The following is a 21330-nucleotide window of genomic DNA, read 5'->3' as shown; positions in this document are numbered from 1 at the left end:
AGGCAACCGCCGCGGACCCGGGACGCCGCCGGCTCAGGGCATGCTGGGAGTTGTAGTTGTTACAGCGCCGCGGACGTCGTCCTTGGGCATCCCCGGAGCTACCCGTTCCGCGTCCGGGCCCATGACGAGGCCCGGGGCCAGCCTGGGCGCGGGGCTTGGTGGAGGTGTGTGTGTGGGGTTGGGGTTGGGGTGTCAGGGAGGACTGTTGCAGTCCCGCCTCGGGAGACAGGCATCAAAGACAGATCTCACGCATGCCTGTTTAAGTTGGCATTGTACCCAGTGGTGTGGGGACAGGCCCTTGCCCACCCCCCACCCCTATCCCGCCTCCCCGAGACAGGAATGTGCTGGCCTGGATGGAGGACTAGTTCGAAGGAAGCTTAGAAGACGGGATTCCAGATGGGTGGGAAGTGCCTTCCAGGTAGAGGGTACTGTCCTGCAAAAGAACCCAGCAGAAAGCACAGCCCCTGATAACTTGAGCCTTGGCACAGAAGGTGCTGGAGCAGCCCTGGCAAGAGGCGGGGCTCCAGGCACAGGCCATAGCTCGGACCTTTTTGAAGCATCTTGTAAGCAAGGTCAAGAAGGGCACTGACCCCTGAAGGGTTTAGACAGGACAAGGCATGACTGTATTTGTGCTCGAGGACTGTCATTCAGTTGCCAGGTGCTGGTGGAATGAACCCCAGAGAGCCAGAGGAAAGCAACGCGTGAGGCCTTTCAATAGTCTGTAGGAGAGTGAGTGGTGGCCTGGATTGGTAGGGTGAGTAGACAAGCCTGGGAGAGCCACAGGAAGCAGCAGACACTGGGGTGTGGCGGGGAGGGTCAACGAGAGAGTCGGTGGCATCCCACCTGAGAGGACACCTCAGCTCCTGAACTGGGTGGCTGTAGCAGCATTTAATGAGGAACTGGAAGTCGAAGGGCTCGGTGCTGGAAGTGTGCAGGCTAATCTGGCGAGGTTTGGGGCGAGTGAGGAGGGCAGGGTGGAGCTCCCATTCTGAGGCCACTGACATTCCCAGAGCCCCTCCCTCTGGCAAATCGCATCCTTGGGGTCCGTTCCTTCCCCTGTGCATGCCTTCCCCTGCTAAAGATATCACACCCAAGATTGTGTACCCACCAGAAATAAAAGGAAATGCTACTTAAGACAGAAATTTTATTAGGTAAAAATAAAGAACAAAATCTTGATATCAGTACCTTCACAAAATTTTTTTTTCAGGTTTATTTTTGAGAGAGAGAGAGACAGAGCATGAATGGGTGAGGGGCAGAGAAAGAGGGAGACAGAATCTGAAGCAGAATTCAGGCTCTGAGTGGTCTTTTTTTTTTTTTTTTATGAAAGAGTTTTTTATGAACTAAAATTAAAAAGTTTTTTACGAAATAGAGTTAAAAAAAATATGTAACCTCCTTTCAACCTGCCCAATCTAAGCACGGATTAGCTTAGAAACATGGAGTCACTCACTCTCTCTGAAAATAAACAAATGTTAAAAAAAAAAATTCTTTAACATTTATTTTTGAGAGACACAGCGTGAGCAGGGGAGGGGCAGAGAGAGGGGGAGTGACAGAAATCAGAAGCGGGCTCCAGGTTCCGAGCTGTCAGCACAAAGCCCGACGTGGGGCTCGAACCCACGAACCGCGAGATTGTGACCCGAGCCAGCCGAAGTTGGATGCTCAACCGACTGAGCCGCCCAGGCACCCCTTAAAAATTTTTTTAAAAAGCAGGCCGAGGTCTAGGCCTCCAGCTGAAGCCCTGAGATGGTCTCATGCAGCTGCCGGGAACAGGTTCCTGGTCACTGAGCTGTTCACACTCACAGAGCACTCAGTCACAATGGCACCCCGTTCTAGGTCCTGGGGACATCGCAGTGACTTGGACCCGGTGCAGGCCATGGCAGAAAAATAGTCAAACCCTCCTGGCTTCGGCACCCAGAAGAGGGCTGAGGAACGTGAATCAACCCGACACAGTAAGTGGATACTTCTGCCAAGAGTCCACAACTTGCTGGAATCCCCAGTCCCCGCAGGACGTCCCCACCGGCAGTCTCTGAAGCTCCCGGTCCCTTGCAGAGAAACACTCTCGACTGGCACGTAAAACTGACCTCCCTGATGGAAATGTTCTGTAGAAATCAATTCAGAGAACGCACACAACTTCACCTGGGACTCAAACAATTCCTAATAGGATAGACCTGGGCAAGAAGATCACGTCCAGTCCATTTGAAGTCCTGCTTGAAGGCATAATCCAATGCCAAAACTTCACTTTAGTCGGAGGTCCCCACATGCCTGCCTAAAATACCTTCGGCAACTAAGTTGTTTATAATGTTTTGCAAATACATTTGAAGCCCCAGTTTATGGAGGGCAGCCAGGAGTTTAAAAACAGAAGCGTCCTTTCCCAGCTTCTTTCTCCACGTAAAGAGCATCTTATGACGCTGCTCCATTAAGTTGCCTGGATTCTCGCATTCGCAAGAGTCAATGTCCGTCTCATCCAGACCAATTAACCTCATGAACATCTTCCAGTCGTTTCCTGTGCTGCTCTTTACAAACTCATAATGGATGCTAGTGGTAGCTGCAAGAAACAAAACCGAAAAGGAAGACGGTTACATTTCTGGGATGACCACGTGGCACCTGCTGTCGCTGGGCCCCAGGAGTAAGGTCACGGGTGGCCCCACCGTCCCATTGCCCCGGGGCCGGGCCCCCTGGCCAGCACACCACACCTAGGACATGGGAGGTCTTGTACGACCTCAGGGGTCTCCCGGAAGTGATCAGGCCCAGGGGCTGGGAGACGGAGGCTGGGCCACCTCTGCCACAGCTCTTGCCCCGCAGGCGCCCTGCCTGCAGCTCGTTCCTCGAGCCCTGGAGCCCGAGCCCGGGAGGAGCCGAAGGTGGGGGCAAGCAGGAAGCTGTCGGAGAACGCAGTCTGCTGTAGCTCACCTGCCTTCTCTCCCTTGACCCCCAGAAAAAGGCTAGAAGACGGTCGGGACAGGAAGGCCTTCTGGTGTCAGCTGGGGACCATGGTTAGGATCTGAGGCCTGGGGCGACTTTTGTAGCCCGAGTTTCAGACTGTCATGTTTTTAAACCCGTGTGATGGGGCGATCTTGCAGAACTGTTAGTGGAGGGGATACAAAAGCACCCGACGTGTAGCATGTCTCCTAGCCGGAGGGCGGGGGCTACCCATCTAGGAGCGTAGAAAGCATTCCTGCTGCCCGTTCGTGTTTCTTAAACACACGAATGAGGGGCGCCTGGGTGGCGCAGTCGGTTAAGCGTCCGACTTCAGCCAGGTCACGATCTCGCGGTCCGTGAGTTCGAGCCCCGCGTCAGGCTCTGGGCTGATGGCTCAGAGCCTGGAGCCTGCTTCCCATTCTGTGTCTCCCTCTCTCTCTGCCCCTCCCCCGTTCATGCTCTGTCTCTCTCTGTCCCAAAAATAAATAAACGTTGAAAAAAAAAAAAAATTAAACACACGAATGGGTCATAAGATCAAAGCATGATGAACCTCGCAGAACTCATGTTTGGCAAATGCTGTTTCCCCTAATGCCATTAGTGGCTGTGAAAAAGCACGGGTCGAGCTGACACAAGGTCCCACAGCTTCATGCAGGCAGGGGTCCCCGGAAACAAGGCGAAGCCCGGTCACTCACCGTAAGTGAGCAATTCAGATTACGTACCTTCTTTGGAGTTATCCTTGACAAAATATTCCGTTTTGTATCGCTGCAAAGAGAAAGAAATAAAATTGACCCAGCGCAAGAAACCCATGTCTGAAACGGAAGCACGACGTGGTGGGAGGGAGCAGCAGGGTGGAGGCAGGTGTGGCTCTGTGAACGTGAAGTGGCCTTGAGGGAGCTCCCGACGGGGGCAGAGAGCTCACAGCCCACTCGTGTCTCCCGGCCCGTGGTCCCGGGACACGCCACGCCCCGGGCCGAGGGACAGCACAGTGTTGCCGCTATGGCACGGAGACCCCTGCTCGGGCAGGCAGGTGACAGCTGAACTGTCACCAGGGGGTGACCTGTCCCGGCCCAGATAATACTAACAGGGAGGACACTCGTAAATGCAGTTTCCTAGTCGCAGACGATGCCAGTGTGTGCGAGCACCGCACAGGTGTCCGCCCGAGAGGGACCCCCCCCCAGGCCTCCCGCCGAGACGGACGAGGGTCCTCACTTCTGTACCTGACTCCCCTCGGAACTCTTGGAGAATCTGAAGTCATAGACCGTGTCCCTGAAATGACGCCTAACGGCACTCGACCCAGGAACCCAGGCTCCAAAGCAGAGTTCCTGACCTCCCTGCACCCCCACCACAGCCGCCCAGGGTCCCGTGATCTCCTCCCTGGGACCTTGTCCCGCAGCTCCTTGAGGATTCAGAAACAGACCCTGGTCAGGCCCCAAGTGCTGGCTCTGGCCCCCCCTCTTCCTGAACAGTCCCCCTCCACTAGTGCCACTCAGCAGGAATCTGCCCAGCTTGTCAAACCCTATTCGGGTGTCACCAACTCCAGACGGGCCCCCACATCCCTGCAACAGAGGATGGGGACTGCTGCTGTCCTCCGAGGGGGAGCACACCCGGACGAGGCCCGCCCCTCTCTCCTATGGTCCCGCGACCCGGACGGCACGGCTGGCACACGGGCGGTGCTCGGCCGAGGTCCACCGCGCGGAACAAGACACACACGCGCTCGGGAGGCCCTGGTGTGCGACACCAACGGGCCGGGCCTCCTCCTTCCTGCCACACCCCAAGCGCGGGACCCGGACAAGGACACTCTCAGAGCCTCGGCACCCACCTCCGTGTCACAGTCCCTTCGGACAGCAGGCCGGGTTGGGGATTGTTAGGGGCTGACCTCTGCCCCCCCTGCCCCCCCGAAAACACTGAGGCCCAAACCCGTAAACACTGACTGTGTTTGGGACCAGGATCGTTGCCCGCAGTAAGCTTACGACAGGGTTATTGGGGTGGGCCCTATTCCAAGGCGCCCCCTGTCCTCAGGAACAGGGGCAAGTTGGACGCGGACTCGTACACAGGGAGACGCGGCCCTGAGAGTGCAGGCAGAGGTCGGGCGATGCCAGTACAAGCCAAGGAGCCCCGAAGGCGGCCAGACACCAGCGGCAGCTGGGGGGGAGGCCTGGACCAGACCATCCCTCGCAGCCTCAGCAGGAAGCAGCCCCACGACGGCCTGTTCTCGGACTGAGACGGCAGGATGTGCTGTTTAAGCCGCCCCAGGGCACTCCTACAAGACGGCTGCGAAAGCTCGCACGTTAGCACTTAACGCGGAGCTCCGCGCACACGAATGCCCGCTACGCACGCGCTGCGTCATCATCGGGACCCACGCAGACACTTCACTCACCTCCTCTAGACTCTTGAGCGAAGGGGACGCCTGGGTCCCGTCCTGGGGCTCCGGAGCGGCAGGAGCAGAGGCTTCTAACGTCTGCTCCTGGACCACCGGGCTTCCTCCGACCACCAAGGCCTGCAGCTCAGGGCTTTCCTCGGGCTCCCCTGAGGGCCCCGGGTGGGGCCTGGCCTTGGGCATCAAGGCCAGGCTCTCCTCCTCCGCAGGCTGGGTTTCTGTGCCGGGGGCCGGCCTGTCCCGCTCAGGCGCCTCGGGTCGCACCGTCTCAAGCTGTGAATTGCTTCTCCGTGGCTGAAGGAAAAAGTCGTTTCTCTTGGTCACAGGAGCCTGCTGCACAGGTGCTTCCCAAGCCACTACCCGGGGCGGGGGTGGGGGGATGTCAACTGCCTGACGATTACGCGGGAAATGTGCAGTTTTAGAAAACACCGCATGGGGTGAGCTCCCTGTTCTGCCACCAGCTGCTTGGGAGGGGTTCCGAGACCCCCAACCCAAGCCTGTGGTGGGTAGAAAGCGGCCCCCGCCCCAAAATATAGGCGTATGGCATTTTATTGCACTTTGCAGGTACGGGTTTTTTTTTGAGAGAGCATGTGTAGGTGGAGGAGGGAGAGGGAGAGGGAGAGAGAGAGAGAGAGAGAGAGAGAACGAATGAATGAATCTCAGGCAGGCTCCACGCTGTCAGCACAGAGCCGATGTGGGGCTCCATCTCATGAACTGTGAGATCGTGACCTGAGCCGAATTCCAGAGTGGGATGCTTAACTGACTGGGCCCCCCAGGCTCTCTGCCAAGTACGATTCTCTACAGATGAAGGTTCGTGGCGACCCTGCCTTGAGCACATCTGTGGGCGCCATTTTCCCGACCCCACTGGCTGACTTCGTGTCTCCGTGCCACATTCTGGTAATTCTCGCCTTATTTCAACCTGTGTCGTCATTACTGTATCTGGTGACCTGCGATCCGTGACGACAGCTCACCCGGAGCTCAGACGGTGGTTGGCACTCACGATAAAATGTTTAAGTGAGGTGTGCACGGTTTGCGTAGATGAGGCCATCACGCACTGAAGAGACTGCAGTACGGGACACGCAGAACTTTCCTATGTGCTAGGAAGCCTGGCTTTCCCATGCCACTTGCTACACGGCAGCGGTCTGGAACCGAACCCGCAGCGTCTCCGAGATGCACCTGTGTGCCTACGCTCTAACCCCTGGTGCCCTCGAATGGGACCTGACTGCAGGGGGGGTAGACACTGGATTAGCGTGAGCCGTAACCCGGGGTGGAGTGTCCCCAAGAGGAGACCGGCTCTGAGATGCACAGACGGGTGGGGAGCAAGCAGAGAAAGACGGATGCCTCTAAGCGCCCAGCAACCAGGGTTCCCGGCCGCCGCCCTCCCCCAAAGATGCAGGGAGGGGCCCCCCCACCCTCCGAAGGCGTTGGAAAGAGCCAGCCCCGCGGCCGCAGACACGGAAGCAACGAGCTCCGTGATGCATCGTGACCTGCTTCGGCAGCCCCGGGACCCACACACAGAACCCCTCTGCCCCTCCGTGCCTGCCTCGTTTTCCACTCTGGTCCCGACCAGCACATTCCGGGGCTCTGTCCACTCAGGCGCACGCGGACGCCCCCACACAAGGTGCGGCAGACGCAGCCGAGGAAGGGGCTGTCGCCTGCCCGCCCCACGCCCCTGCCCCCGGGCATCTTCTGGGACTCTGCGGCCACCGAGGCCAGCAGCTACCATCAGGCAACCCCCAGGGCAGTACTCACAAAGCCACCTGGGCCATCCGACCTTCCTGAAGACCAAAAAGAAGAGAAATGACCACGGTTGGTATCAGCGGGGACAATGACTTCCGTGAGGCAAGGAAGTGCCTTGAACTGGCAAGAAAGCACACTTACCCTTCAACAATCTGACGATCGGCTGGTAGGAGACCCGCACACCTGGGAAGGACACAGGAGGTGAGCGCCACCTGGGGGGCTTTGCCAGCACCCGGGAGCCCCCGCCCACCCACCCCAGGAGCCCCCTGCTGACACAGCACCCGCCTCGCCCTGCTTCTCGGCCGACAGCACCCCAGACACGGCGTCCCCAGCCGGTGGACCGGAGACCCTGGCCTTAAGACCCGTGTGCCAGGGAGCAGGCGGCAGGGGCCCCGTGCCAGAGCCCGGAGCTCAGGAGCGCTAGGAGAAGATGAGCACAGCCGTGCTTCCAATGGACAAGTCCCCGGGGCGCCTGGGGGGCTCCGTCCGTGAAGCGTCCGACCTGGGCTCAGGTCACGGTCTCCCAGCTCAGGAGTTCGAGCCCCGCGTCGGGCTCTGCGCGGACAGCTGGGAGCCTGGAGCCCGCTTCGGATTCTGTGTCTCCCTCTCTCTCTGCCCCTCCCCCACTCACGCTGTGTCTCTCGCAAAAACAAACACTAAAAACAAAAAGAATTTTTTTGAAGAAGTGAAAAAGTCCCCGTCAGGGACCTCTTAACCCCAAGGGTCCACTTCTGAGCTGCTGCTGAGCTGGCTTCTCCAGGACGGACTGACACTAACCTACCTTTCTTTTTATACCAATAAATACCGACAATGACGGCGACAGCAAGAATGACGCTAACGGTCACCCACGGCACGAGGAACTCAGACCCACGTTTGTTTTCTGGAAGGAGACAAAACAGAGGGTGGTGTAGGAGGGTCAGGCACACCCTCCTCATTCAAGTCACGTGCTACACAAAGTCCCCGAGCCCTCTCCCACGGATCACCATCTCGAACGTCCCCAGTGGGAGACAGGAGAGGCTCGCGCTTCCTGTGTCACGGACGAGGACCCCAGGCTCAGGGGACGTGGGGCCCCACGCAGGGGGCTGGAAGCAGCAGGAGGCGTACAGGGCCAGGAGAGCGGCTAGGGGTTCTGGTACCCAGGCCGGGGCTCCGGTGTGAGCGGTCACAGCCGGCAGCAGGAGGCAGGGGACGGCCAGTCCTGACTAGAGCAAGGCCCACCCACGGTGGCCTGAGGGACAGGGCAGGTCCACCCTGGGGAGACATCTGGTATGACCACTTGGGTGTCCCGGTGTCACCCTGGTGAGATCACAGCACCGACATCACTCATGGACACAAAGACACGGCGGGGGGCGGGGGGGGGGGGCAGGGCACACCCATCTGAGCCCTGGACCCTCAGCCACCCGGAAGTCATTGGCGTCAGCAGCCGGTGCTGGGAAGGATAGACAGTGGGGCACAACTTCCGCATGGTGCTGCTGTTTGACTCCGAGATGTTCCTTATTCTCAGATGAGGCCCTTCCCAATTTTTCCCAGTGTTAAAATATCCTTTCAAAGTGCACGTTACGTGAATCAAAATTTCCTGTGGAAATCAACAAGTCGATCCCGCAGTGTGAACTGACACACCAAAGACCGTGCGGAGGAAGGACTGGGGGCCCTGGGCCTCTGCCGGCAAGGCCTGCAGGTGGGTATGGCCCCAAACCGAACAGGAGCAACTGCCTTCACCACCCGGGGACCCTGAGGGCAGGTGGGAGGGACTGTCTTTTCCAAACACGGTCCTGGGTCATTCGTGGGTGCGTGTGGGAAAACACATCGAAGCCTGACCCCCTCACCCCACAGCATGCGGAACACCGATCCCAGGCTCATCACAGGACACAATCAGAACGGGCAAAGCGTACGGCTTCTGGCGGGCCCCGTGAGGATCTCGAGGTGAGCAGAGATCTCTCACACGGGGCACAATAAAGGGACCTCGTTCAGCGAAGAGCCTGTCCCTCGGGAGACCCCTCAGCATGAATAAAAAGGAATCCTGCCCTAACTTTGTAATTACCAACATTTATAAACACAGTTGAGCCTTGAACATGGGTTTCAACCGCGAGGGTCCGCTTACGTGTGGATCGTTTCTATAAACAGCAGGGCGCCGTAAACGTATTTTCCCTTCCTTTACTTAACGCCCTTTTCTCCCCTCCAGTTTACTTTATTAAAAACACAGCACACGGTATAGACAAAACACACAAAACAGGGGTCAATCGACCCTTCAAGTCACTGCTAAGGCTCCCGGTCAACAGTACACTATTCGTAGTTAGGCTGTTGGGGGGGATCAAAAGTTCTATGCGGATCTGACCGCGTGGGGCAGCGGCGCCCCTCACCCCATGCTGTTCAGGGGTCAGCTACGATTATCGAAAGTAAGAAACAAACCTGCCTGCGACTCAGTATGAAGCAGGCATGTCTCGCACGGGCCCTTAACACAAGAGAGCACAAGGCGGGGGGAAGGCACAGCCTGTCACCAAGGATGCTGTTTACTCAAGACGGAGGTCTATGAACGGTGGCCCGCGGGAACCCAGCCCACGACAAGTACGCTTTTAATGGCACCCAGCCGAGCCCCCATCTGTTTACTTACCGTCTCTGGCTTTTGCTTCAGGGGCAGGGAGGGTTGAGGAGTGACAAGAGAGACCGCAGGGCCTGCAAAACCTACGCTTTTTACCTTTGTGGGAAAGGTCTGCTGACCTGGATTCAAGAGATGACCTCAGGGGGCACCTGGGGGTCTCAGTCGATTAAGGGGCCGACTTCGGCTCGGGTCACGATCTCACGGTTCGTGGGTTCGAGCCCCACGTCGGGTTCTGTGCTGACAGCTCGGAGCCTGGAGCCTGCTTCGCATTCTCTGTCTCCCTCTCTCTCTCTGACCCTCTCCCGCTCACGCTCTGTGTCTCTATCTCAAGTATTAAACATTAAAAAAAAGAGAGAGAGACGAGCTCAGTCCTTACCTGGACGCCCTCGATCAGTTTCTGTGGCACAAACCGTGTTGCTGGTAGCATTGCAAGGGGACAGGACAACGCCAGGACACCTGAAGGGTGAAGACACCCGGAGCGTTACTTCTCCCTGCCCGGGCGCGGCACGCAACGTCCTTCCCACAGCCCACAGCTCCCACGCCGGCTGCCAGCCTTCAGGCAAACACTGCCTGGCATCTCCCGGGCTCTCTGGCCCAAACTGGCTCATGGAGAATAAAAGCGCCCTATGCTCTGTGCCACACCGGGGAAGAGCCTCCCTCTCTGTTCCTGGACAGAGCTGTGTGTGGCTAGGAGGTCCGGCCCTACTGCAGCTGGAGCCCCATGCCCATCGAGAGAGAAGTTAGGCCAAAGAGGAAGCACGTGGAGAAGGGGACAAGCAAGCAAGCCCCGAGAAGCCAGAGCCTAGATCACACCAGACCTGAAAGCAGTCCTTACTTTGGACTCGCCAGGCGCAGGAACCTGAGTCGTACCAGTCTACAATGTGCCTCAGAAACCGGAGCGGTTTTAAGTGGCTTTGCCACCGTACAGGTCTCCCCACAAGGCCCTCCCCAAACCCACGCCCACCCAGAACCCCAGAAGTTGACCTTATTTGGACACAGGGTCTTTGCAGACAGAAGCACCTCACAGTGAGACCGTGCCAGACTACGGCGGGCCTAAATCAAGGACTGGTGTCCTTGGAGGAGGGAACTCGGACGGGACAGAGAGAGGCCGTGTGCAGACATCGAGACACACACGCAAGAGGTGACCTCGCAGAGACAGAAGCAGACGGAAGGTAAGCGAAGGAGCATCACGGAGCGCCCACAGCGTCAGAGGCTGGAGGAGGCGAGGCAGGGTCCTCCCCTAGAGCCTGCGGAGGGAGCACGGCCCTGCTCACACCTGGATTTCAGGCTCCTGGTGTCCAGAGCTGGGAGAGAACACACTTCTGTTGGTTTTCTCGAAGCTGCCCAGCTGTGGCGCTTTGTTACCGCAGCCACAGGACCCCCACGGGGACAGCGGCCGTCCCGCACTGCCGCAGGGCGCGGTCCTACCGTTCTGCCTGGACTGCTCTTCCCCCAGAACCCTCTATGGCTCCCTACCCTCCTCGCCGGGCCTCTGCTTGAGAGCCTGGTGTCCCCCCCCCAACCCCACCCCCCCACGGAGTCCTCACTGCCTGTGTGTTTGGACTGTCTCTACCACCACTGGGAGCCTGGGGTCTGTACTACTGGGAGGACAGGAGGGGCCCACGCCTGTGCCCCAGGACCTTTTACACCGCAGGCAGTTTTCCACGCAGTCCACAGAGTTGCAGTAGAAGCTCCCATTTTTGCACTGACACTGCCGGTCGCTGGTGGGGGAGCACTTGGCCACCACCTCCTGATCTCCTGGTGGGAGAGGGTCGCGGGTCAGCAGGGGCGGACGGGAAAGTCCCTGCCCACACCGGGCCACGCCCAGAACCTTGGTCAAGGACCCGAACCGTCCTCACCCTCCCGTCTACGCAGGGGCGGAGAGGAGCCAACAGCCGGCCCTCACCCCTGCAGCCTGGGCCGAGGGGCCGGGGCCAGCTCCTCAGAGAGAGCCCGTAGCGCCCTTCACCTCGTCCACCCCACAAAAGCACGCCGCCACCACGTGTCCCACACGAGCAAAACCTCGGGGAGAGAACGGCACAGACAGAGGGCCCCCTCCGCCGGCCAGTGAGAACCGCAGCGGCCACGCTGACGACCACCCTTCCGGAGCCTTCCGCCGCGCTGGACGTCAAAGAGCCGTACTCGAGATACAGATGAAGACACAACACGACCACACTCGCAGCTGGACGCCGCGTCCAGACCCACACCCGGGTCCGGTCCCTCCACGGCCTCTCCCGCTTCCAGAACCCGGACGGGTTTGGCGAGACGCGACGCAGGCGGGGTCCCGCCGCGCACGGGCCGGGCCGGCTTCCGCGGCTTCCTCCCACGCGCACCCGCTTCTCGGTCAGCGGACGCTCGGGTTGCTTCTGGCTTTACGCGACTGCGAAGCCCTCCCCGCGTCCCACACACACAGGCAAGAGCCCGTCCAGGTCTGGATCGGGACGCGGGGCGGATGGGCAGCCCCAACTGTGTGCGGACCCTGCTTCTCCCGTGGGGACGGAGCGCTCGCTGTATCGGGGCCCCGCGAATGCCGGGCATCCACAGCGACGCTCCGTCCGGCCCTCCACGCCGGCGCTCCTCACCACGGTTACCGGCGCTCCGTGCCCCATCTCCTCCACCACGTCGGTCGGTCGGTCGGTCTCCACTTGAAGCATTTTTCCGAACCGTGCGACTGGTGTGCTCCAGGTGTGAATTACGCGTGGGCTGTGTCGCGAACAGGTCCTGCCCCCTCGCGGCGTGACTTTCGTGCCTCGCGACAGAACGGGAGCTGGGTCGTTGGACTGCCGCCACATGCACCCACCTCGACGTTGTGGTGTCGGGTTTTCAGAAATCCCGTAAAATGTTCTGTCGCTGCCTCGAAGTCCTGAACACTCGTCACGTCTTCCTCTCAAACCGGTGCTTTCACCTGTGGACTGTGACGCAGGAGGAACCACTCCACTCCTGGGGGCGGTGGAAGCTTCCGGTCCTGCGCCGAAGGACAGCATGCGGACGGGTCGGTCGCGGTGCCACAGGCCACCTTGCACATCCGCGGGGCCGTCTTCGCCTTTGTGCAAACCACGCTGTCTCCGTCGCCTCGAAATGTGACCACGCGGGAGAGCCCGCTGAGCTCTGCCCTCTTCCGGAGGGTTTCGGCCATTGTCCGCTCATCGAGTTCCATGAAAACCCTTGTGAGGGTTTTGTTTTGTTTTTTTTATTTATATATTTATATTTAAATATATATTTAAAACATATATATTTAAATATTTTTAATTTTATATTAAAATATGTATATATTTAAAATATATTTATTTAAAATATACAGCACGCGTGAGGAGTTGCTACGTGCTGTTGGGAGTTTCACTGCGAACACACCAAATCTGAGAACCGTTTCACGGAGAACCGACGTGCCTTTAAAACGTGGAGTCCTCCCATAGTCTTGTATTTCTCTGTATGTTTAGATTTTCCAAACTGTTGTTTGTTCACGTAAACGTTTTATACGTCCTTTGCTAGATTTATCAAAGGATCTTATTTTCTTTGTCTTTGCTGATGCAAGTGGTTATCTTTTAAAAAAATTACATCTTTTAAAATAATCCGCTGCTGATATGTTGAAATTCAGACAAAGTTTTGTAGATAGGTCTCGTATACAGCACCTCTAAAATCCTGCTGCCCTGTGGATGGAGATTCCTTAACCACACACACACACACACACACACACACACACCCCGTCCTGATAAAAATATGTGTTCACCTGTAGTAACTCCCTCGGGGCGAGGCCCACGGGCCGAGTTGAAAGGCCAAGACCCCACTGTGCCCACTTACCCTTCCGGCACTGGATGCACCTCTGGCAAGCAGGCTCGCCATTAGGGAAGGCGAGGAAGGTGCCCGATTCACAGACGCGGCACTCGCCAGCGGTATGGTTCACCCTGCACGGTCTGAAGACGTACTGGCCTGTGTGAAAGGGAGGTCGTGGAGGTGAGGAGGGGGTTCGCAGCAGACCCAACCCAGCCCCCGAGGCCTCCCCTCGAGGAGGACCAGCCCTCACCAACCACACCTCCTTGGAATGTTCTGAACGGACACTTGGCCACCTGCGTCCGAGAAGCCGGGGACCTGGCGCCCCTCGGCTTTCGCTGGCGACTCCCGGCCCACGTGAGCGGAGGGCTTCGACCACACACGCTGGAGGTGGCCCGAGAGCCTGACAACGCCCGTGTGCCTGCCCCTAGCGCCCCGGGGACCCCGGGCTGATTTACAGGGAGCACTGGCGGTCTAGAGACCGAGGGCTCTGACCAGTCCCGGAGGAGCCCCCCTGGTCTAGCGCTTGCCTCGTGCAAAGGCCGTAGTGGAGTCAAATCACACCTCCCTGGGAGGAGGGGGCCTCACCAGGCTGAGTTCACCAGGTTTCCAGCTGGGCCAGCCGTGTCCCACCTGTTCCCAGATGAGCCGCGTGCGTGTGTGGGGACATGTGCACGCAGCTGTGGACGCACAGGTGTGTATGGGATGTACAGGTGTGAACGGCCCAGGTGTGGATGTTTGGTCCCTGAAACAGGAGCCCTGCAACGGCCGAGGGTCCCAGAGCAAAGGAGGCACAAGTGGGGCCGGGGGGGGGGGGGGTTACAGATGGAGACGGTGCACGCGTGTGGAGGCCCCCGCAAAGACACCGTGAACGACAATGCGTACACATCTGTCTGTGTGGGCGGGGCGCAGGCGCAGGTGGGGGCAGCGGGCTGACCGGGTTCCCCACAAAGGAGGCCCGGCTGCCGTGGCAGTGACTGGGCAAGAGGTGAGGTGGGCCGGGGCGAGGACACAGCAGGCCCTCGGAGCCTGAGGCCCGCCGTCTGCTTTATGGGGCTAATTGAGAGCATCCTCACGAGGGTGACTAAGGCTCCACGGACGCGTCGTGCGTGAGGACGGTGCTGGCCCAGCCCTGTTAGGATTTCCCTTCCTCAGGTGTCCACAGTCGCCCCGACAGGAGCGTCCAGCCTGGGGACGCACCCCCACCTCTGCCTCCAGCGGCCCCGGCCCCACCCACCAAAACAAGCCCACAACCCGGTTCACGAGCCCCCGGGGCGTGGACGGGGCAGGTGGGCGGCTGCCCAGGAGAGGTCCGCCCACGCCAGCCAGCGGGGATCCCCCCACCCCGGGCAGCCCCACAAGGCCCCGGAAGGTTCCCTGGGACTCACCAGCGGGGCAGAGCTGGCAGCAGAGGTTGCTGTCCTCCGGCTGGTACTCGGTCACGTCACACGGGGCCACGCCGAGCGCCACGTCCACCTCCAATCAGAAAGGGGAGACAGGCGTCATCGAGAGGGGCCATCTGTAGATGGGGCCCACGCATCCTCTGCCCAGACACACGCGTGCAGAGAAGCATACGGCCACCTCCTGGGGGCGGGCTTCGCTGGGGCGCACGAGCCGGGACCTTCCCTCGGATCTGTGAATTCTGTATTTGCACACTTGCCCCTCGGATCTGTGAATTCTGTATTTGCACACTTGCCTCTTGGTGACGTTCCCCGTAACCCGCAAGCTGCCACTCACAGCACGTCCTCAGACACGCACCCTCCCGTGCCGGACCGTGCTGATGTCACCCCACTGTCCCTCGGTGAGTCAGTCTGCCGTGTCCCTGCCCCGTCTGCGTCCCACCGGCTGTGCTGCGTCCTTCCACAGGCAGAGCTCTTAAAAACCCCACCTCGCCAGGCTTTGCCCTTCTGGCCCAACCCGGTCGCTCGGAGAGGACGTTAGCCTGTGTGCACGTGTCGGACCAGCACCACATTCGCGTTCGCTTTCTGCATCTCTGCCGTGTGTTTAAGGTCCCACCTTTGTGCCCATTTTCTCGTCGCCTGTCTTCCCCGGCTTTTGCTTCCCCGATTCCCCGTCTCCACATCCCTTCTTTTCTTCCCCGCGCCGGGAAACGGATTAGATTCTACTTCTTGTATTCACAAGGAGTAACAAAACACCACTTAGCCAGGCGTCAGGAAGAAAGCTCATTGAGCACACACCACGGTGCCCACGATCTCGGCCAACAGCCCGTCAAGGCAGGCTCGCGACCGTGAACAGAAGCGCGTGGGAAAGCACGGTCTCCACACAGTTGCACAACCGCGCAGCTCCAGAAGAGAAAATGCTAACTTGACCTGCACGGTCACCGAAGTCAGCATCGCCGTGAGGGGACACGGCGATGTCACGACTGGAAGAGACACCCCAGTCACTTCTGTGCCGTTTCTGCCCAAAATGCCAAGCTGGAATCCGTTCACGGCAAGCCGCCCACACAGACCCAACCCGACCAGAGAAACGTTCTGCGGGACGAGGGGTCAGCGCTCTCTGCGGCGTTAAGGTCACAGAAGACACAAAGGACGGAGGAGTCTGCTCCGGGACATCCGCGGCACGGCAGACACAGGCAAGGGCACTGCCTCGGCCCTCGCCCCCACTGTGATTGGGGCGCACACGTCACCCCCCGGGGGGCCTGGGCGGCAAGTGCAGAAGCCAGTGCTATTTTATTTTCTTTCCGTTCTTTTCTGAGCCTTTCGTTTTTGTTTTTAATGGGCTAACACACGCACCACCCTAAGAGTGACCGTTTGTGAAGTGTCCGGGACGCCCGTTCACATTGTCGTACAACCATGCGGACTACTCTTCTAACCCCAAAAGTCCCAAGTTATTTCAAAAGGAAACCTGAAAAATTAAAAACTTTTTTAAAAAGAAAGGAAAAAAAAAAAAAAAACTCACGACAAGAGCAAAGCAGCTTTCCTTTCTGCAACACCCTGGTCACGAACATAATGGAGGCTGTTTCCTCTCTGGCTGGGGCTCCCAGCTCTTCCGGCACCGGGTCCCTCCCCTTCCCCATGGCAAACAACACTGAAGGAAGTTGTGCCCCCCCCCCACCACACCCCCATCAAGGCCCCCTGTCTCCACTGCCATCTGCCCACCATCTGGCACTCAGGATGCTCTGCCCCGGAGCATACCGGACGGAGAGGGCGTGGTTTCAGCTGGACCGGTGGTGGCGCTCTGGGGGCCCCCGGTACATGCCATGACCTCAGGGGCCGGGACACGGGCGGGAAAAATGTAGGCTTCCTCTCCCCACCCCGCCCCCCCACCATTCAGCCATCAACGTAAACACTGCATGATGCAATATTTTAAGACATGAAATCAGCGAAGAGCTTGCCAGCTTTTGTGAATCAAGTTTTTACTGGAACCCGGGTTGGAACCCTAGGATGTGAAGCACGTGGGCAGGCTCAGGCCAAGTGCAGGGTCCCAGTCTTTGTTTTCATCTCAGGATGTTTTTGCATAGATTTTCACTCTTCAAAAAAAAAAAAAAATCACATCAAAACATCCTTCACCCCGTTTCCTAAGGTGTGTCGGTGCCTTCATAAATTGGACACCAGACCCAAGTGCCTGACTCAACTCCTCCGGCACCTGCCTCGCAGATGATGACAGTTCCCGATCCTCCCTCTCCATGGCCCACACCCCCATGGCGCTCCCCCCAGCCAGGGGTCCCCCCCCCCCCCCCCCCGGCTCCAGCAGCCCTCCCTCTCTGTCCTCCCTCAGGCTCCAAGTCCCCTCCGGCCCCTTCACTTCTGTGCCAGGAAATCCCTAAAGAATTTCCTGCTAGTCACGCAAAGCCACGTGGGAACCACGACCGACCGGCGTTTGCGAACCCCCAAGGCACCGAGTGGACGAACCCCGAAAAGCCGGCAGGCAGCTAAGGATTTGAGTTAACAAGAACGGAACACCCATCTGACGTGAGCGTCTTCTTCCCTCGGACCCCAGCCTCACAGAATGGAAGGTTCTGGGAGGGGCTGCGGAAGACTCCGGAACCACCCCGGCCCCAGCCTGCGGCCTGCTGTGACAAGGCAGCGGAAGGGGCTTGAGGACCCTGAGTCCAGTGGCTGTGATGCAGCCACGTGGAGGAGGAGGGAGGCCTTTCCGCTGCAACCCTGAAGGCAGGCTGGCGAGCGCATTCCAGAAGGTGCACGTGCAAAAGCGGACAGTGCACAGGACAAGAAGGCGGTGGAGGAAAGTACCCTGAGAAAACACTAACCAACACGTGGTGATGCAAGGCCAAGTTCACTGGAATAAAAAAAGGCCCTCTCCTTTTGCACAGGGAAGGAAGCCCCCGACGAAATGAGCGGCAATCTACTGAACGGGGGAGGTCCTTGCACTCGATGCGTCCGATAGGGGGTGACCCGAAAGACAGAACAGCTACAACTCCGTAACAAAAAGACAAACGCAAATGGGGGGGGGGGGGGGGGGAGACTCGAGTAGACATTCCTCCAACGGAGACACACAGAGGGCCAGCACACGCATGAAAAGATGCTCAACGTCACTCCTCGTCCGGGAAAATCATCCTGGCACACGTCAGAATGGCTAGGATCAAAATGACAAGAAGTAACGAGTGTCGGTGAGGATGCGGAGAAAAGGGAGGCCTCGCGCGCTGTTGGTGGGAACGCAGATTAGGGCAGCCACCCTGCACAACAGTACGGAGGGTCCTCAAAAACGAAAAGAACAACTCTACCGTATACAATCCAGAGATTGTTTTTGGGGACGCACCTGAACAGAATGTTGGAAAACCCCCACGTTCACCGAAGCCTGATTCACAACAGCCGAGAGGTGGAAACAACTAAGTGTCCATCAACAGGTGGATGAAGATGTGTGTGTACACGTGGGAAGACAGACAGACAGACACACACACACACACACACACACACACACAGTGGAATATTACTGATCCGTGAAAGGGAAGGAAATCCTGCCATTTGCAACAACGCGGATGGACCCAGAGTGTATTATGCTAAGGGAAGTAAGTCAGACAAATTCCTTCAGATTTCGCTCAGATGTGGAAATCTAAGAAATAAACGAACGCCATGCAAACAGACTCATCCATACAGGGAACTGGTGGCCGCCAGAGGGGAGGGGGATGGGCAAAATTGGTGAAAGGAATCAGGAGACACAAACGTCCAGTTGTAAGTCACAGGGATGAAAAAAAGCCCAGCCTAGGACGGAAGGTGCAGCACGGGGACCGGACACGGTCATGACCGTCGCGCAACACGTATAAATGCGTTAAGTGCTGACTCGCTGCGTTACACCTGAAACTAACATAATGCCGTAGCTCAACTACTATTGTGGAAACAGAAAAGAAAGATTCACAATTAAAAAAAGAAAGAAGAAAGAAAAGGCTCTCTGGATAAAGCTTTTCAGCCGTTGAACGTGGTCTGAAGGCATCGCCATACAGACTTTATTCCTGGCACAAACGGCCCCAAGTGAAGAAGCTGCTGGCAACCAGCGGGCAGGGCCTACGACAGAGAGACAACGCAGGCCAGTGGGCCCCCGCGGTCCTCATTCTGAATGCTCCGAACAAAGCCTGGGCAAGGCTTACTACACCTGGCAAGTGCAGAAGCAGAGGCTGCCCCAGGGCGGAGGGCCTTCAGAGGTCTTAGGCATGAATGCCCACAGGGCAGAAAACACCAGACTGCCCTCGGGAATTTCACCAACGCCTCAAGCTGGCACACTGGCCATTATTTAATAAGAGTACCGAAAAGCCATCCTTTCTGGGGCAGAAACACAGCGACGCTGTAGCCAAACTGGCTTCAGGGAAGGCACTAGGTGCGGAGAGCCTGAGGCCTGCCTCCCTGGGCCCCGAACAGCTCGACGGGAGCGGAGCCGCGGCGCCAAACTTTGAGAACGCTGGGGGGGCGAGGACCCCTAGCGGCCACACGTCGGAACTGCGCACCCCGATGGGCCGCTAACCTCGGCAGAAAAATCAGAGTCTCTGCCGCCTGCGGTTTGCAAACCTAACCGTTTCTTGTAACGCTTGAAACGGGCTGTGCACCAAACCATTCCTGTGCGAATGCTAGGCCGCAGAAAATACGGCCAAGGCGATGCACCGAATTAAAGGCCGGAATCACTGAAGAAAATTCGAGAATTCCCCCCCCCTTGCCCCCCGCCGCCGTTTCCACATCCGTGCGCGCTCCTCCAGCTGCTCGCCGATCGCTCGGCACATCCGACGGCGGCCCCAAACTCGCAGTGTCCCTCTCCAGCGCCTGGCTGCCACCGGGGTGCGGCACCGTGGGCCAGGGCGCACGCTCGGCCACACAGCTAAGCACGCCCGCCGCGGCCCGCACCAGAACCCAGCCGCCGGGAATTCCCGGATTCCGCCACCTTCCGAAGGAAGACACACCGGTCTTCCCGCACCTCTCCGCTCGCCGCGCCGCCCCCCCCGCCCCGGTCTGCGCGCCTCCCCCCCGCCCCCCCCGCCGCACCCCACCCCCCCCCCGGCCTGCACTCGCCTCCCCGCCCGCCCCGCCCCACCCCCCCGGCCTGCGCGCTACTCCCCGCCTGCCCCCCCACCCCCCTCCATCTGAGCGCTCGCCTCCGCGTCCGCTCCCGAGGATGCCCATGCCCGGGCATGCCCGCGCCTCCGCACTCTTCCCCGACCCTTCCCCGTGCCTCCCCATCCGCGCCGGGGCACGCCCGCGCCTCCGGACCCCTCCCGACCCTTCTCCGCGCCGGGGGCAAGTCAACCGCCCCCCGACGCCTCCCCGAGCCTCCCCCGGCTTCTCCCCGCCGCCGGGCCCTACTCACCCAGGCCGCGAGCAGCGGCAGGAGGGCGCACAGCCACGGGACGCTCCGTCCCACCGCCATCCCGTCCGCTCCACGCTCAGGAACTGACCGGAGCCCGCGGTCCGAAGCCGACTAGAGGCGGTCGGACGACGGAAGGGGCGGGCGCACGTCACCTGACGGGAAGCCCCGCCCCGCCCGCAGGCGTCACGTAGCCGCTTTCCCAGGGGCGAAGGTGGGGGCTGGCTCGGCCGCCTGGCCCTGCGCCCGGACTACCCCGCCCGGTGGCGAGGTGGGCAGTGCCTCGGGTTCCTTTTCCTTATAAAGAAGTCGTCCCTACGGTGGAGAGTGACCAGGGGGCCCCAGGGAGGGACCCAGCCAGCCTTCGCGGGGCCGCCCCACGCGGGCAGGTTCAAACGGTGGAAATGCATTCTCTCCCATCCCGGAAGCCCGAGTCCAAGATCAAGACGCCCAGGGCGGTTTCCCTCCGAGCCTGAGGCGGAGGCCCTGTTCCAGGCCCTCTCCCAGCTGCCAGTGGGTGCGGCAGACCTGGGCGTTCCTCGGCTGCTAGAGGCATCACCCCGGCTGCCTTGGTCGTTCTCCCGCTGTGCATGCCTGTGTCCAAGTTTCCCTCTTATGTGTTACGTTTCATTACGTTTTCGTTCTGGTATAGTTAACTTGCAGGGTTATATCAGCTGCAGGGTTATATTAGCTTGCAGGTTATATTATATTCGGTAGAGTGGTTGGCCAGTTCTCCACGCCACCCAGCGCTCATCACTATCCCCTTCGCCTCCTTCGTCCGTGCCCCCACCCACCTTCCCTGGGGAGACCACGTGTTTGTTCTCTAGATAAGAGATTGTGTCTCTCTTTTTCCCTGTTGGTTTCTTTTGTTTCTCAAATGCCACAAGTGAGGGAGATCTTATAGTTCGTGTCCTTCCCTGACGGACTTACTTCACTGAGCATTTTCCCTCCGGATCCATCCACACACATTGTTGCAAATGGCGAGATTTCATTGCTTTCAAATTTCCCCTTTTTATAAGTGTAAGTAAGGGTTAAGAGCTCTTATAGACCCCAGAGCTCGGGTCAAGTAGAAAGGATACATCAGACCCTAAAAAAGAACCTTAACCAAACTGTCCCTTGAGACGGGCGAAAATTGGGTCGATGTCCTGCCTTTTGCCCTTTT

The 21330-nt window shown here is 58.9% G+C and overlaps 1 protein-coding gene across 7 annotated transcripts; it reads right to left on the bottom strand.

Annotated features, from left to right (window-relative positions):
* Positions 1-1127: 1127 nt before the first annotated feature.
* Positions 1128-20678, bottom strand: LOC122484112 (tumor necrosis factor receptor superfamily member 1A-like). 7 transcript variants are annotated; one of them, XM_043581983.1, is made up of 12 exons: positions 20172-20298; positions 17632-17957; positions 14789-14876; positions 13431-13559; positions 11180-11390; positions 10009-10088; positions 7815-7913; positions 7175-7216; positions 7046-7071; positions 5294-5683; positions 3636-3678; positions 1128-2542 (listed from the first exon to the last, which is right to left on the bottom strand). In XM_043581983.1, the coding sequence occupies exons 2-12, from the start codon at positions 17857-17859 to the stop codon at positions 2238-2240; spliced, it is 1641 nt and encodes a 546-aa protein (XP_043437918.1). In that variant the 5' UTR covers positions 17860-17957; positions 20172-20298; the 3' UTR covers positions 1128-2237. The 7 variants fall into 7 exon arrangements, with proteins under 7 accessions (XP_043437918.1, XP_043437920.1, XP_043437919.1 ...); XM_043581985.1 differs by having other exon boundaries at positions 5294-5587; positions 20172-20296; XM_043581984.1 differs by having other exon boundaries at positions 11273-11390; positions 20172-20296.
* Between the last annotated feature and the right edge of the window lie 652 nt (positions 20679-21330).

This window comes from Prionailurus bengalensis, chromosome D1 (genome assembly GCF_016509475.1).
Source record: "Prionailurus bengalensis isolate Pbe53 chromosome D1, Fcat_Pben_1.1_paternal_pri, whole genome shotgun sequence".
Classification (NCBI taxonomy): Eukaryota; Metazoa; Chordata; class Mammalia; order Carnivora; family Felidae; genus Prionailurus; species Prionailurus bengalensis.
Note: the sequence above shows the minus strand (reverse complement) of the source record. Positions and strands in the feature narration are given on the sequence as shown.

Coding starts and splice junctions, on each gene's coding strand:
- LOC122484112 (XM_043581983.1), bottom strand. CDS start 17,859: ATGTCTACTCGAGTCTCCCCCCCCCCCCCCCCCCATTTGCGTTTGTCT. Junction 5,684..7,045: donor CGGATGGCCCAGGTGGCTTT/GTGAGTACTGCC, acceptor CGTAATCGTCAG/GCAGTTGACATCCCCCCACC. Junction 2,543..3,635: donor CAAGGATAACTCCAAAGAAG/GTACGTAATCTG, acceptor TGTTTCTTGCAG/CTACCACTAGCATCCATTAT.